The sequence below is a fragment of the Apus apus genome, chromosome 3, assembly GCF_020740795.1.
Source record: "Apus apus isolate bApuApu2 chromosome 3, bApuApu2.pri.cur, whole genome shotgun sequence".
NCBI classification, from domain to species: domain Eukaryota; kingdom Metazoa; phylum Chordata; class Aves; order Apodiformes; family Apodidae; genus Apus; species Apus apus.
In genome coordinates this window covers 23182244-23197953 of record NC_067284.1, presented here as the reverse complement: position 1 = coordinate 23197953, position 15710 = coordinate 23182244, and the positions used below count along the sequence as shown (strand labels likewise).

The 15710-nt window shown below is 39.9% G+C and overlaps 1 protein-coding gene across 8 annotated transcripts in view; it reads right to left on the bottom strand.

Annotated features, from left to right (window-relative positions):
• Positions 1-5363: 5363 nt before the first annotated feature.
• The window catches only part of DST (dystonin), a 296184-nt gene continuing 285837 nt past the window's right edge, over positions 5364-15710 (bottom strand). For 3 of the 8 annotated variants that reach the window (XM_051614876.1, XM_051614877.1, XM_051614878.1), the window contains 5 exons: positions 14612-14729; positions 11265-11464; positions 10702-10812; positions 8542-8665; positions 5454-6632 (listed from right to left, as the gene is read on the bottom strand). In XM_051614876.1, the coding sequence (XP_051470836.1) occupies positions 6367-6632; positions 8542-8665; positions 10702-10812; positions 11265-11464; positions 14612-14729 (819 nt within the window). In that variant the 3' untranslated portion in view covers positions 5454-6366. Of the gene's footprint in view, positions 6633-8541; positions 8666-10701; positions 10813-11264; positions 11465-12239; positions 12309-14611; positions 14730-15710 lie in introns of all 8 variants that reach the window. The other 5 variants (XM_051614873.1, XM_051614875.1, XM_051614881.1 and 2 more) reach the window with 3 other exon arrangements.

Below are 15710 nucleotides of genomic sequence, written 5' to 3'. Positions count from 1 at the left end.
CCCAAAAGCGTCGCTTTGGCCTTTGTTACAGAGCTCTGTACACGGGCTGGAAAATTCAGTTTGCTCATTTTAATAGGAAATGCTGCAGAGCTGCTGTAGAGTTCAGAACAACTGCACCCAGAATTTGCAAATAGACACTGTGAGGAAAAAACACTTAACAATGCGTGGAAACAGCATTCACTGCTAGCCTCTTGCCTTCCTTTTGAAAAAGGCATTAGGCTTGGTTTGTTTACTGCATCGTATTGTATTGTTACAGAAAAAAAACTTTATTTAAAATCAAAGTCTTTGTTTTGACCTTGAGTTCCAATATAATAAAGGGTGCTCTGGATTAATTTCTGACTAAATGGAGAGCTATTGAAAGAAATAGTTTTCAGTAAATATTCATCACCCCCAGAACTAAACACTTAATTATTTTTATTTTTTCTTCATTCCAGAACGAGCTATTTATGCATGGGCACCCTCAACTGTGCTTACTAAGAATGCCAACAGAGAAAAAAACCTAAAGCAGCCACACCAAAGTAAGGAATAGCTCACGTCTTTTGGGAAAACCCCTTTCAGTTATCTTCCTCTGATCTAGAGGAAGGGAGAGAAACATGTCAATGCAGTATCATTTACAATGACTTAAGTTTTTTAATTGCTTGGGTCTTGAGGATGTGCATGGCCTGCCAGTGTCCCATAAAAGATGCTGGGCTGGTTTGGTTCTGGCATGGTTTTCGGTAGCGGGTGAGGGGCCCCAGGGGCTCCTGTAGGAAGCAACTAGAAGCTCCCCCGACTCAGATTGCCAAGGCTGAGTCATTCGAAAGACAACAGATGCGCCTCTGCTATTAACATATGAAAGAACTGATAGAAGACCTAAGCAGAGAGCAAAGAGCTAGCTGTGCTGAAGAGGTGACAGGCAGTGTCGGGGTGAAGATCCCGAGGCTGGTGAGGAAGAAGGGGAAGGAGGTGGCCGAGCAGAAGTCCCCCAGAAGTCCCCCAGCCATGGTGAGATGGCAGGCTGTCCCCCTGCACTCATGGAGGAGCATCCTCTGAAGGCGCCAGGAGGGGCGAATGTGGACCTGCAGCCCCTGGACTTGGATCTGCAGCTGTGAAGGACCACGTGCCAGGGGAGGTGACTGTTCCTGAAGCAGCCTGTGAGTCTGTGGGAAGCCCACGCTGGAGCAGCAGCGTCCTGACAGACCACACCGTGTGGGGACTTATGGAGGAGAGGTTCATGAAGGACTCTCTCCCATGGGAGGGACCCCGTGGGGCAGCAGGGGAGGATTGTAAGGAATCCTTCTTCTTGAGGAGGAAGGAGCAGCAGGAACCACCTGCCTGTGAACTGACTAAACCCACGTGGCTGATTCTTGGTTGTTGTGTTAGGCCCAAGCCACGACAAATACATTTATTTACACTGATGCCAGTGAATCCCAGTGGGATGAATGATTGCAGAACCCTAAGGAAACAGGATCTGCAGGTGTCTTGCAGAGGTAGATATGAGTGGGAGCAACATAGAGGGGAACACACTGGTACCTGGGTTTCCTACTGAATTATCCCTGGAATGAGCAAAAGCTCCTAAGGCCTTTCAAAACAATAATGTGGCTCAGTTTTCCACCAATCTTGCATGTTTTGCATTTCCTGAATGTGACTAGAAATGTTGCTAAATTATATGATGGCCCATGCTTTGTATATCCCTGAAATGCATTTAGTGCACCAAAAGGGTGTGTAAGTGATAAAAGCCAGCACTAGCAGAACTTGCAAACCATTCATGAAAATCCATTCCCATGTTACCCTTAGCTAAAAATAAACTAATTAATATGGGGCAGGATTCATTCTACTTAGCTATCTGAAAGTTAGTAGGCTAGGGCCAAGCTAGTCCCTGCGGGATCCTCAGCATCAGTGGAAAGCAATGCACACCTCCCAGGAGGGGCCATGAACCACAGAAACACAGTGATGCTTTTTTCCAGAGCATTCGTCCAACAATGCGCACTTCAGAAACTTCTGAGCCAGCATTTGCAGCTATGTGTTAAAACCTGTCCAGGACTCCACTGCCGACCTCTTTCTTCTGTTAAAACTGACCATCTTCTCCTACACTGTCTTTCCTAGCTTTCAACTGTTTTACCCTCATGAAGACCTTTCTTCTGATCCCATAAGTACTTCCTTTGAGAACTGGAATACTTCTGGAGAGCCATGGGGTTTGTCTCAACCTTTGTCCGCAATACCTGATCACTTCAGGGTCTTCTAGACAATGTGTAATGTGCTTCTAGACAATGTGTAACAGAAGCTAAGCTAACTCTTCCATAGTGTATTTCTTCATGTTTCCACTGATATATAATTTTTTTTTGTTTATATCTTTTTTTCAAGTCCAAACTGATCAGCAGTTTCCCAGAATTTACCAGTATCTTTTAAGAAGAGGTTTGCATTATATGTTAGACACTTTTCAATCCTCTCATGTTCACATGAGATGAGATGACTCCAGGTAGCAGCTCAGCTACTTCACCCATCAGTTCCAGTAGGAGCTTTTGGTGAACATTACCTTCTCCTCTGTACCTGGTTCTGTTGATTTGGTCTATAAAGCTTCAAATCAGTGTTGGTAGAAGCAAAGCTACACCCCCTCTTCTGATCAGCAAATTTAGAGTTGTTCAATATTTGCAGTATTTACAAGCCTATTTTTTTCATCCTCACTTTGAATAGACTTGTTTCCTGTTTTATGCTTTGATCATAGACTTTTAAATATATACTTCTTTATCATATGAACTCACTGGCTTTTTAAAACAGCCCAGACAGTACAAACTCTTCCACAGGTCCCTGTTATTCTGCCAAGAGGACTTAGAGGAGCCATGATCAAACCCCACAATGAGGGGGGAAAAATAGTGTTTGATACTTTTGTAAATGTTGGAAAGACCGCTGTGACTCCCTCAAAAAGCTCCAAGTCAGCTTTTCCTGTCAGGACAGAGCTATCATCACTCTGGCTGCCTCTTCCCGGAGGAACAAAAACATTGTATGCTGACAGGGTCTGATTTATGGTTTGGGGTTCTTACTCATATTCAATCATCTAAGTGCTAAGAACCCATCTATTAACTTTCTCATTACTGACACACCAGTTTAGTTACGCAATTCACCTTCATCACTCTTTCCTTCAGCCTTCAAATACAGAAATGCACTTTGAGCTCTCCAAGCTGCAATTCAGACCATTCAAACAATTCCAGTTCAGAAGAACTACTTGATTATAAAACTACAGCCTCCAAGACTCTTTCAGCTTTGGGTCAGATACTGCACTTCATTTGTAACAGCCAAACTCTGTTCTTAACAGAAGGACTTCAATCTGCATGAAAAATACCTCAACAGTTATCAGTCACCAAGTGACTGATGCAAGTTACATGTAATATAAGCTGCTGCCTCACCCATTTTTTCTGAAGAACTCCCTTTCCTCTGCCATGTTCTTCTTTTTAACATACGTAACTTCTTTTTCTACAGAGATGAGTAACCTATCTGCATTTAACCTGCCAACATTATTGGGGAAAAAAAATTAAATCAAGCAACCAAGCCAACCAACCATCCCTCCCAACTGTATGTCTGCAAATAGTTTATTCAAATTCAGCAGAGAGAACAATTTTCATTGAGAAAGCACCTTTTCTTTGTTCTACAAAATTCCACTCACCTTGCATGAAAATACAAACCTCCTAAGATCACCACTCCCTGCTATGGCCTGCAGATAGAGCAAACATCCAGCTAAATACCACTTGCCTAGGATGAGCTCAGATGCTGCCATACAACCCAAGAACTGGGAACACATGGAACCTGTTAGGGCAGTTGTACCAAGATGCAGCAAACCAGGTAATGTTTATTTTCCATCCCTGTGCTTATTTACAGAACATCACAGCAAGTGCTCAGCTGTGTATTCTCTTGCCACACACTGTGACCAACATGTGTGTTACAGCCGCTCCCCTCTGCAAGCTGTGGGGTGCAGCCTGGCCAGGCCTATGGCAGGCACGATCAGAGGCAGCTGCAGTTTCAAACATTGCTGCTGACTATGGTATGGCATAGCTGCTTGCATCAGTTTATTTTTATGAAATGTGTATATATATATATATATGTGTGTATATAATAGATATGCATGTATACATATATATTTATGTATATATTTGTAAATGTATTAATTTTTAAATGAAGATTGCATACAACCTCATCCCTATGCTTTTGTGAAGAGATGTGCTGCAAGCAAAGCATAAATTACTGTCATCTATTTCATTAGAATGTAATTAAGAGGCTCACAAAATACCTCATCTGAGGCAGCTGAGGATGCCAAGGCCACAAGGCATCACTGGCTCTTCTGATGGTGTGTTTTTTACTTAGAAATTTTATCAGCAGACTTCAGAATGTTATGTGGACACTTTCCCATCTTGAAGGCAGCAAGACAGAAATGCAGTAAGCTGAGAATTACTGCAAGAGTAAACAAGCCTAGAACTGAGCCAGCTTTTCCAAAGTGTTAGATACATGTTACTTGCTAAACATGGTTCTCACAGCCACAGGCTTTCCAGCCCTTCTTCTGTCCCCATTGCCTCTTCCCCCACCCTGCACAGGAGAATCACATCACACACATGTATACAAGGCTAAGCCACGCTGAGAGGCTGACTCTACTTGTATTTTCATGTTCTAGGAATGCAACCACTGGATGAAACAGGAGAGGTGAAGCATGGAAACACGAAGCACCACAGCCAAGGTCGATGCTTTAGTATTCAGTAAACGTGTGTGCTGATTCCCAAAACCAGTAGCAGGAAGACTGGTGTTACTGCCTGCTTTCCACAAGCACTCATGTGATGGAAGATGGTGATGGAAGAAATTCTGACCCAAGTAGATTTTGGTTAATTATCTTCCGAGTATTATTTTGTTCTTCTGTTTCTTATAAACTGTGCGAGTCAGCTAGTGAGTCTGCAGAAAGCTCCTGTAAGAACTCTTAAAAAACCTATCATCAGTATTGCCTGCGTGTGTTGGCAGCGAATGCAGGTATCAACATTACCTGCATGTAATCAACTCAGCTTCTGCTTCACTTGCAGCACATCAAGGGACCAACAACAAACCAGTCTGTCCCTAAAACTCCTCTACTAAAAGTACAGCTTTCTCTGGAATATGAATGGTGAGGTTTAGATCATTTGGTCTGCCACCTTGGACAAATTCTACCGAAGTTTTTCTGACATTATCAAAGAGCATTTTGAATTTTTAGGGATTCTGTCACTACTTACCACAGCATCTACCCAGCCATTCTACAGCACTCCCATTGGAAACTGTATACTTTTTTCCATTGAAAATGATTACTAAGCCTTTCAAAGAATCCATGAATGGCAAAAATATTTCACTGACAAAAAAAAGCAACCAAATTCCTCTTTATACCTTTCATACATGGTATATAAATGTCAGTTTAATATGGAGAAAATAATTGTCAACAAAACAATTACATATAATTTCATAAATGATTGATGTGCAATTTAGTGTTTTATTAAACAAATACAGTAGCTAACCAAAACCTGAACACTGTAATTGGAAATTACATTAAAACCTATGTTACTATGGCAGTTATTGGTTATCTGAAATGATATATGCCCTAAAACATAACGCAGAAAATTATCTTCCTGTGAAATAAGAAATACAATAGAAATAAAGTTAACGGACATGTTTATTTTGGAGCTTTCTGCAAGCAAAAGAAAACCTTACATGTACATGAATGCACTTTATATTGATATTCTTACAGAATAATAGTTCAGGTATCCAGAATGTGTCTGGCCTCATTGAAAGCAATGGCACAGAAATGCTGCAAGGTATTGGAGTATCATACTAGTGGCGAGTGCTTAATTAACTCTGTGAGTTCTCTGAGAGATGCTGTATAAATAAGGGTACTGTGAATGTGGGTTTGTAATCCTTAGTAGTCCTGACACCATCCTCTAGTGTTTGTTTAGTTAGCGCAAAATGTGTAGTTGTGTCTTTTGGCTTTTTAGTATTCTCTTTCTTTTTTAAAGAAAAATCTTGAGGTATCCTTTACTGTTAACTAATGACATAAATGATAGGCCTATTTTATTCAGGTTGCAGAGACTTACTGTACATTCAGTACACTGTACATTCGGCAATTAATTTTAGTGTACTTTCTACACATTACTGTGTACAACTGTTAGTTTACATTAAAACTCTTCCCCCTTCTCACAGGATATGGCATAAACAAAACAAATCTGACAAAAATTATACATATAAAGTAAGACGACAAATACACAAATAAGGCCATCTGCAGAATTAAAAATCCAGCTCTTGCGATATTTCACAATAATTTCTACATAATATATTACATCTTACGCACTTAAATATTTAACGCAAAAGACCTTTACTGAACCAATCATATTATCTCTTCAAGGACTTGTCCAATTTGCTGGCTAGTGGCCTTCTCTGGGGAGTTGGAATTTTAGAAGGCTTGGCTGATCCTGGCCGAGAACCTGCTCGGGGTGTCGGTCTGCTGGTAGCAGGAACAGTCTCTGACATATCTGAGCACACAGACTGGATTTCTGAAATGTCAAAGTCAGATGCATCACTGCCTCGACGGCTACTTGACCTGCTGCCAGCCTTGCTTCCTGCTCGGCTTCCAGGTCTGCTTGGAGTTCTTCTGGTTTCTAGAAAGAGGAAAGATAATCATCAGTATTAGAGGTAAGGATGGAGAAGGTGTGCAGGTCTTTTCTAGGTCTTTGGCAACCCCAAAAATTCCTCATTGTACAAACTAAACTTTAGACCTCTGGCAGGCAAGCGAGATAATGATCCAACTTCCTCTTGATATTAAATGAGAGCACAAGACAATGCCTGCTAAACAATCTCCCACTAAGGAGAAAGAAATGTGAGACAAAATGCAGAGACATAGTTATTTCATCACTAATGCATCTCATTCAAAATGTATTATCCTGGCAGATTTTCCTGACTTGTTAGACATGTATTGTATATTCACTCAACAGCCAGATCCCTTCTTTTCCCTGCCATTTTCTCAGCTATGAATTGAAAGAATTCAGTATCTGGCCCCTTCATGCATTTGGGATTTCCCAATATATGTGCCTTAGAAATGCAGATGAGTATTCCAATTTTTAAATATACATCTCTCTTTAAAAAAAAATAAATTAAAACCATAGAGCTGAAAGTTGCAAGCAAACAAGGGCAGAGTAGACATTCTCCCAAACAAAGGGAGAATGAGCTCTGAGCAAGCCTGCTGAAGTGAAGGCCTGCCCAGACAATGCACCAGAAAGAAAAAAACACAAGAAAGAATCTTAAACAGAAGCATTAATGTGGTTTCTTGTAGCCTTCCCATTACTTATTGAATCTTTTTGATCTTCACAAACATGGTTCTCTGTATGTGTGAAGAACACCAAGTTGAAACTGAAATCTCAAGTGCCTCCTTCTTCAGTTCACCTACAACTTAAAATACATCTATTCTTTGAACAGGATTTTCCTGTACTGCTCAGTATGCTCTGCAGAGCTTAAGGTATGAGTGAAAGCTAGTAGAGCTATCTTCTGTTCTAACCATCTGGTCCTCAACCTTACACACACCTGCTCTGAGGATCCCGGAAGAGCACAGTTTCACTGCTTTCTACTTTCATATACTGTTTCAAAATTTTCTGTGGAATATTCTATTAATAAGGTGACCTACTGCTGTTCTGTACCTATCCTGTTGTATAATCACAGAATGGTAGGACTTGAAAGGGACCTCTGGAGATCATCTACTTCAACCTCCTTGCTAAAGCAAGTTCACCTACAGCATGTGGCACAGGATCGCATCCAGATGGGTTCTATGAGTATCTCCAGAGAAGACTCCATAATCTCTCTGTGTAGCCTGTTCCACTGCTCTGTCACCCTCACAGTACAGAAGTTTTTCCTCATGTTCAGATGGAGTCTCCTGTGTTTGTTTGTGCCTGTTGCTCAGCACTGCTGAAAAGAGTCTGACCCTGTCCCCTTGACACCAACCCTTTAGATATTTATAAGCATTGACAAGATCCCCTCTCATTCTTCTCTTCTCCAGGCTAAATAGACCCAGGTGTCTTAGCCTTTCCTTGCAAGAGAGATACTCTAGTCCTCTAATCGTCTTTGTAGCCCCCAACTGGACTCGTTCCAGTAGCTCCTTGTCTTTCTTGTACTAAGGAGCCCAGAACTGCAGTTCTTTCAAAATAAATGGAAAAGGCATAATTAAGTGACCCCTTTGCTTCATCGCAGTTGAGCATAACTTGAATACTGTAAAGAACAGAACCCTTTCTTTCTAAGTAAATGCTTCCTCCCTAGTTCCTGAGGCAGATACATTGGAGATACCACTATCAAAATGGTTGCAGTCACAAATTTTTACATCCAGAGCTCCTGTGCAACTATGTGAAAGGAGGATGATTATCCTCATTATGTGCACTCTTGGCAATACTCACGTGGAGACAGTAGGACTTCCACTCCTTCCCACACATCTGACATGTCCCTCACACCCTAACATGACCCTAAGTGTATCCATGTGGAAAATAGCACAAACAGTAGATCAAGCTCTTAAGTCCAGACACTCACCTGCAAACTGAGCTCTAACTCTGGTAGCTGCAGTTGACAGGATGCCACTGTCATCTCCAGAGTGGAAACCCTTCCCTGATAGATATCCTGGCAGTCTAAGTTTACTTCCTTGAATTGGTGTTCCCTGTGCAACAACAAAAAGATATGGTTTTTTTCCCAGTTGTCTCTACTGAAGAGAAGGTCTCGTATCAGGTTGTACATAGCTTAGAATACAGTCATCATAACAACATTCACTGTGAGTCTGAAATACTGGTTTGAGACCCTATGGACATTTTTCATGATGTGAAATTTTGAACATTCCTTTTGCAGTTAGTATTTGAAGTAGCCCAAACAAAACTACTAAGAACTCCCCGTTTTAAGTCTGCTTGACGTTAGCACTTTAGCATGTGTATCCCAATGCATATAAAGAAAGAAAAATCCTACCTTCATATAATTAGTTAAGCACATAAGATTAGTTGATGGTACATGACTTAAATAAACAGAGATAAGTAGTTGAGGTTTTATGTCTGCATAGCTTGACTTCCCACCATTCTGACTGTGTTTATAGGCAAATAAATTTTTTTCAATTTTATAATTATTTTGATGGCAAAACAAAACTACCAAATTTCAAAATCTTTTGCCAGAAAAAAGCAGAATAAAACACATAGGACTATTTTAAGACATTGTCAATATATTGTCTGAAATGTCTCTACTCCATAGTCGTGACCTGCCTTTCTCATGTCTGAAATGAAAGGCATCTTGATTTCCAATCTGCCTCAAATTTCTTTCAAAGCCACAAGAATTACATACTCAAATCTCAAAATGTATGTAACATACTAGATAGGAAGTGCATTCAAATTAAAGGAAAACTACAGTATTCATATTCATTTAATTAACACAAAAATGCTAAGTAAACATCCAAAAAGAAGAACAAACACTGCAGTGATGATTGCAGCATGTTGAGTGGCATGGATCTCACCAAAAGTCCTTCAAAGTACCACCAATTAATCTTACTGTTCAGTTACCAGCTAAAAGATGAAAGAAAATAGAGGAATGTATTAGAAACTGACAACTGACCTAACCGTGTGCTATTGGTACTCATTCTAAGCAACAGCCCCATGTGCCTCAAGTGCTTTATACACACACAGGCCTGCAGTGTGCGCAAGTAATGCACCCACTTGTGCAGAAGGAGGGAGTGAAAAGTTCATCATGCATCTCTGAGCAAAGCAAAGCTGAGGCCACCTAAGCTTAGCACTCCAAGGTGTCACGTGAATAGCAACAGGCATCAAAGTGCAGATATGTGAAAGGCAGATACAACAGAGGAGATAGTAGCACAAGCTTCCCCTTACCAAGCCCTCTGCCTAACTCAGGGCAAGAGTCACTCATACAAGTGACAAGTCAGTTTGCAGCCTGATCCAGCTGCAATCTTTTCACTGACTGTAGTGACATTAGAAGAGATGTTTTGGCTCCAAGCCCATTCAAATTTTGGTCCTACAGCTTGATTGTTGGCACAATCCTAATTACTATAATAGCAGTTTCTAAGTAAGTATTGGGCTGAAAATAAGACCAAAGCTCGTTGCCTGATAAGTCATCAAAGAGCTGTCTTATTAGAGCAATGATAGATCACTACTACGTCCATAAACTAAACTTTCAGTTGTTGGTAAGATTTATATATCACAGTCAGTCTTTTGTGTCTCCTGATTCACAGTGATTGGGTATTCCTTCATTTAGTGGTTTCGTACTGGAGATCATAGTTTATTAATCTCATTCCTGCAGTTCATTAATATTACAGTACATGATGAATTCAAACAACCTAGGAAAGAAACCTGCAAAGTATATAAGCTGCTTTATTTAAAAAAAAAAAAAAAAAAGAGTACTTTTCCACCTTTGCTCATCTTATTCATTGCGTATTATTCTGATTTATTAACCATGTGCACTCTAAACAAATTCATTGAAGCTGAGTTTTCCTAAAGGTCAAAAACCATAAAATACTTATGGAGGGAAAAAAAAAAAAAAAGAGAACAAGAAAAGAAATAACTTGACAAAGGTCTAAAATAAAGACAATGCATTAATATGCCAAGTACGTCGCAGCTCTGAAGCACTGAAACTCTAGTGGCTGTTAGTGAAGTGACAGTTTTAGTGAAGAAGGGCATTAGACTAGAATCTCTGTCCTTACTGTACCTCTGCAGATGACCCTTGATACTCTGAGGATTCTGGTGGCTTAGAAGGAGTTGACGTTTTGCTGTTTGTCAACCATGGTTTACCATAGTTGCGTGTTAAATGATGGGGTGTCTGTATGAAACAATGGTAAATCAAAATATGAAGGACAGTAGATGGAAAACAATGTCATGGAGAAGGATACCCAGGCTTTCACAGAGAGATTAAATGTTGCAGTAGAAATAATAGCTAAGCAGAAAGAGTTGATGACAAGTGTCCTGAAATGAAGAGATGGCAGAACTTATTTCTTAAACAGAGAGCTTCATTACTCTTTCAGAGCAACTCCCAAACTGCCAGTTATCTCATGTGGCACCTTAAATGTAAAGAATTCTATTCCCATGTTGCAAACAAACAGTACAGGAAATATACTCAAAACATTCCTCAGGTCCTCCCCAGACTATGGAATAAAACTGAAATACAACTTCCCTGTGAGGTAGGGAAAGCTCCAATATTGCTGGAGCAAAGGGAAAAAAGAAAAAATCTATACCCTTTTGTTAACCAGTGCAGTTTTGTATATTTCTCCTTACCTTTGGTGTACTTGTAGCAACTGCTTGTGGGGCAGCTGCCTGACCAGCTTGACTTGACAGAGAAGTAGATCTGTTGGGAGAAGCACCCCTTGAAGAGGGTCGTGATCTACGGCCTCTTGGTCGGAAAGCTGCCATGCTCTGGCTGGCACCATCTGCCAGAATGAACTTTTCTCGTAGCTCCACATTTGTCCTCCCTTTAGCTGCAGCAAAGAAAGATGTTAATTTAGTCAGATATGAAAATTGTCACAAGGCTGTTTACTGTCATTTTTGCCATGCCAACTCCAACACATTTTAACAATAAATAAAATGCATTACTGTGTAATGCATTTATTTTGGACACAGAAGAGTTATGTGCAGAACTCGCTTATTCTAATACTTTATGCCAGCAGGAATGAACCACTGTCAAAGGAAGTCAGCGTGATAATGGAATGCTCAATGTGCTAAATCACTGTTAATCAATCAACTATTAATACAGAGACAAAATCTGATGAGCAGTTTTGCTAACTCTACAGCTACTCATAATAAATAATACTTGCTTGAAGGTTCCAAGAAGAAATTTCTAAGTACAAATTACAGGAAAGCAGCAAATATATTTATTAAAAACTATGAAGTTATGTAGTTTGGCAACATGCAATGATGAACATAAAATCCAAACTATGGTGGGGTAACTGATGGTTAAGCACTCACACACACACATACAAACACACATATGAGAGAATGTTCTGCAAGAATATATGCAAGACATGTTAGCATTTAACTGTGTCAGTGTGAATGACAAGTGTTTTTGAAACACTCTTCAAGCGTGTCAAAAAAAAACTAGCTTGCAAAGCACCAGCCCATATAGGAACACATTAAGCTAAACATGATGGGTGAAGCATATGGTTAGAAGTAATAGATATCTTTTTAAAAAGTGGGAAGGAAATGAAGAGAGAGGAGAAGAGGAGGAGGAGGAGACAAAGAGAGGGGTTTGCCAACCTATAGTAGGCTGAGTGGTAATTGAAGAGTTTGATTCCGAACGTAACATTTTACTCCCGTGATGATGAACTAGAAAAAATGACACAGGACATGGGTCACATTAAAGAAAATCATTAGCAGGAGAAGAAATCAAGTACAGCAGCTGCATATGCAAAAGACTTGGAGGACCAGGCCAAAAGACAGGACTCAGAGCAAAAGATGTTACTAAGTGCTCTGAGGTGAGTTCTCAAAGGTCTCGTAGGCAAAAAGGAAACAGCACTTGGACAGACTCAGCTGCAGTCCCAGATATACTTGTGTAATGGTATTTATCTGCTGACATAAAGAAGTAATATAAGCTAAAAATATTTTATATAACTAGGTCCAATACTTCTAAAGCTGTTTCTGACAAGAGTTCTTTGAAATGTCATTTATCAGAACACACAAGTAGCCCTTGGTGGAAATGCAGATTTGCTAGAGTGAAATGCTTAAGGAAAAGTCTGAACCTGCACCACTGATGTCAGTGACTACTTTTGCATCACTGACTTGAACAAGATCAGGATCAGGTACGCAATGCACAGCATCCAGTGGCTGGATGATTTTATAGAGATCAGGATTCCTTTAGACCCACTGTGCTGACTTAGTCATCTGCTCACATATTTCCCATTATAAAAGAGATAAAGTACTATAGAAAATAACATAGAGATAGAGAGAATGCAATGTTTATTGAAGAAGAGAGGATGAAGTCCCAAAGGACTCTGAATCTGAAGACAGTAATAAGGAATTCCAATAAATTAATTAGTTATTAAGTATTGTCTCTCTTAATGTCAATCCAAGTAGGAATTGCAACAGTCTATCCAGCAGTAGGCCAGAGAAAAATGTCTGGGATACATCAAAACTAATCAAGTTAACCCTTCAATGAAGTCAGATATATTTAACTTTCCACTACTGTGCACTTTTGGGGAACAGGAGTAGAAAGCTATAAAGTAAAGATACCTCTGCTGGAATAAATTACTTTCCTATAGCAGCAGGTGCAGAATCAGGTGCTAAGTTTCAGTTAGAGCTGTATTCCAACATCAATAAATGTAACATTACTGTTTACATTTCTCTAGTAAACAATATATGCAATATGTTGGTAAGCAAAAGGACTATTTTTAATACTGGTGAAAAATTCAGATGTCTTCACAAGGTTCTGGCAGCTCTTTTGTGATACTGTGATAGGAGGCTTTATGGGTACCTCTTAAGCCTGTAAACAAAGGTTTCTAGGCCTTAGTGCCACACTGTCAGCCCTTAAGGAGTCTTGTGGTAACTTCATTTTCAATTTAATGAGGTTTTGTGATAGCTTGGTTTGGGCTTTAACATCCTTGACTCAGCATGACAATTGCCACAAATACAAACTCTCCACCCACTCAAGGTCTGTGTGGAACTGCTTAGATTCCTTGGTCTCAAAGTAAAAGCTGTATGAGATAGCTGACACTGGAGTAAGGTCTACAGGACAGTTGATTTCTCTGTCTTCATTAGCTCACTTGCCTCTCCTGAACTCCTCTGTGCTATTCTGCACTATTACGATACTGACTACAATTCTAAAAAAAACACCTAAGAAGTTAAAATGCAGTAAAGTTAATGCTACTAGTTAATAAGATAGAATTACCTAGTTACAGAACATCAGCTCACAGTAATTGTTATACTTTCTACAGTTTTATTAATCTGGCTATAATTTGACTTTTCTCTCTCCTGCTCACTTCACAAATGGCTTCTTTCCTATCTCATATGCTCCACCAAGAATGGTGCATTTTGTACAGTGCCCTGGAGGGCTTGGTGACAGAGCACTCCCTGCTTCTCCAGAGAGCAAAGTCCTCCTGACCAGAGGATTTTCCACTTGCTTTGTTCAAGGCTCAGAACTCCATAAAGTGGTTCTGGGGAGGATGCCAATGAAAAGATGAGGCTACAAAGGCAGCGCAGCCACTGGTCAGGGACATTTTTTTGTGTTGTTGTTACTCTTCAATTCAATTGCCTTGTTTTGATCCACTGCCTTAAAGCTTCTCTCCTGCTAGGAAGGTTTTATTGGACATTTTTCTGTGCTGTTTCTGCCAAGTTGTACAGGCAGCTTACATGCCATAAACTCTATCTGGGCTCAGTTCAGCTCTTAATTACATCACTCTAACACTGGAGGAACTGCACAGAAGACAACACACTTATTCTAGACATACATCAGTGCAAGTGAAGAGAATCTTCACCATAGCTTTTAAGCTTATAGAAACATCATTACGTGACATTTACTAAGGTGATGCTTATAGAACTGGCATTTTACACAATTAAATCTCCCTCGAGAAAATGAACAGTGACTGTATCCAAATAATTATCTGCATGTCCATTCTAACAGTTGTGTTACATACCCCTGCAAGGATCATTTTTGACTAAGAACTCGTCGAGTGCCATCCAGCCACCTCCAACACGAACCATGACTGTACTTCTTAGGATACGAACAAGGCGCAGTTGTTGAGAGTCACCAAACTGCAATAAAAATCAAACAACAGTCTGAGGTTCTCATTCATCCAGATGCACTTCAATGCTGATAGGCTAAAAATCAGACACTTAAAAGTGTTTTTTTTATATATTTAATTATTAGTAATTAAAATAATCAGTTTTATTTATGCAGATTATTAAAGCTGTTAACACTTCAAATCAGATGCTGCTGCATTAATCCAAAGGAGATGGCAGGATGGTAAGAAAGAATCTCAGGTTTAATTTTATGCTTGATTCTTAAATGTCTATGCTCATAAAGTAAGCAAAATTAGTAACACATTATTTAATTGGTTACAATCTGTGTTTGTGCAAAGAAATAAATACCTATACTATATTTCACTGCTAAAATCTTAAGCAAACTTTCTTCTGCAAGAGTCTAGTTTATAATTATGTCAGCTGAAAAGAGGGCAGCATCACTTTAAATGACCAGCACGAGAGCTGGAAATTCAATGCATTACAAGTCTTGCACAGTTCTAGTAACTGATTCATTTATAGGGATATTTTCAGGTATAGCCTTGACACTGCTCACATGTAGCGAGGTGCATGTGGGGAACGGAACACTGGAGAAGCAATGAAAGACTGACAGCTACCATTATTGTCCTTTGTTATAAACTGTTTGTCACTCCTCTGTCTACACATCGAGGTTCTTTGCAATTCAGAGATGCACAAAAACCTGTTTCAAACTAACCCTCGTACTAGCCCGTTCTTCCTTTGGGCTGATGGCCAGGCCTAACGCACGTTCTGCTCCTGAAACGTGTAACAAAGGCTCTATGCAGTATCTGCCTTCAGATCTGAATAAAATAAAGCAGGACCCAAACGCTGACCACACGATCTCATGAACACTAACCAGAAGAATTCAGTACTTTTTAGCCAATGTCACTAAAATATTTATTTTTATATCAGATCATCAGGCCAAGTGTAGTGCTCTGACATGCCAATATGCAGAGCACTCATGGAAACCAATGGAAG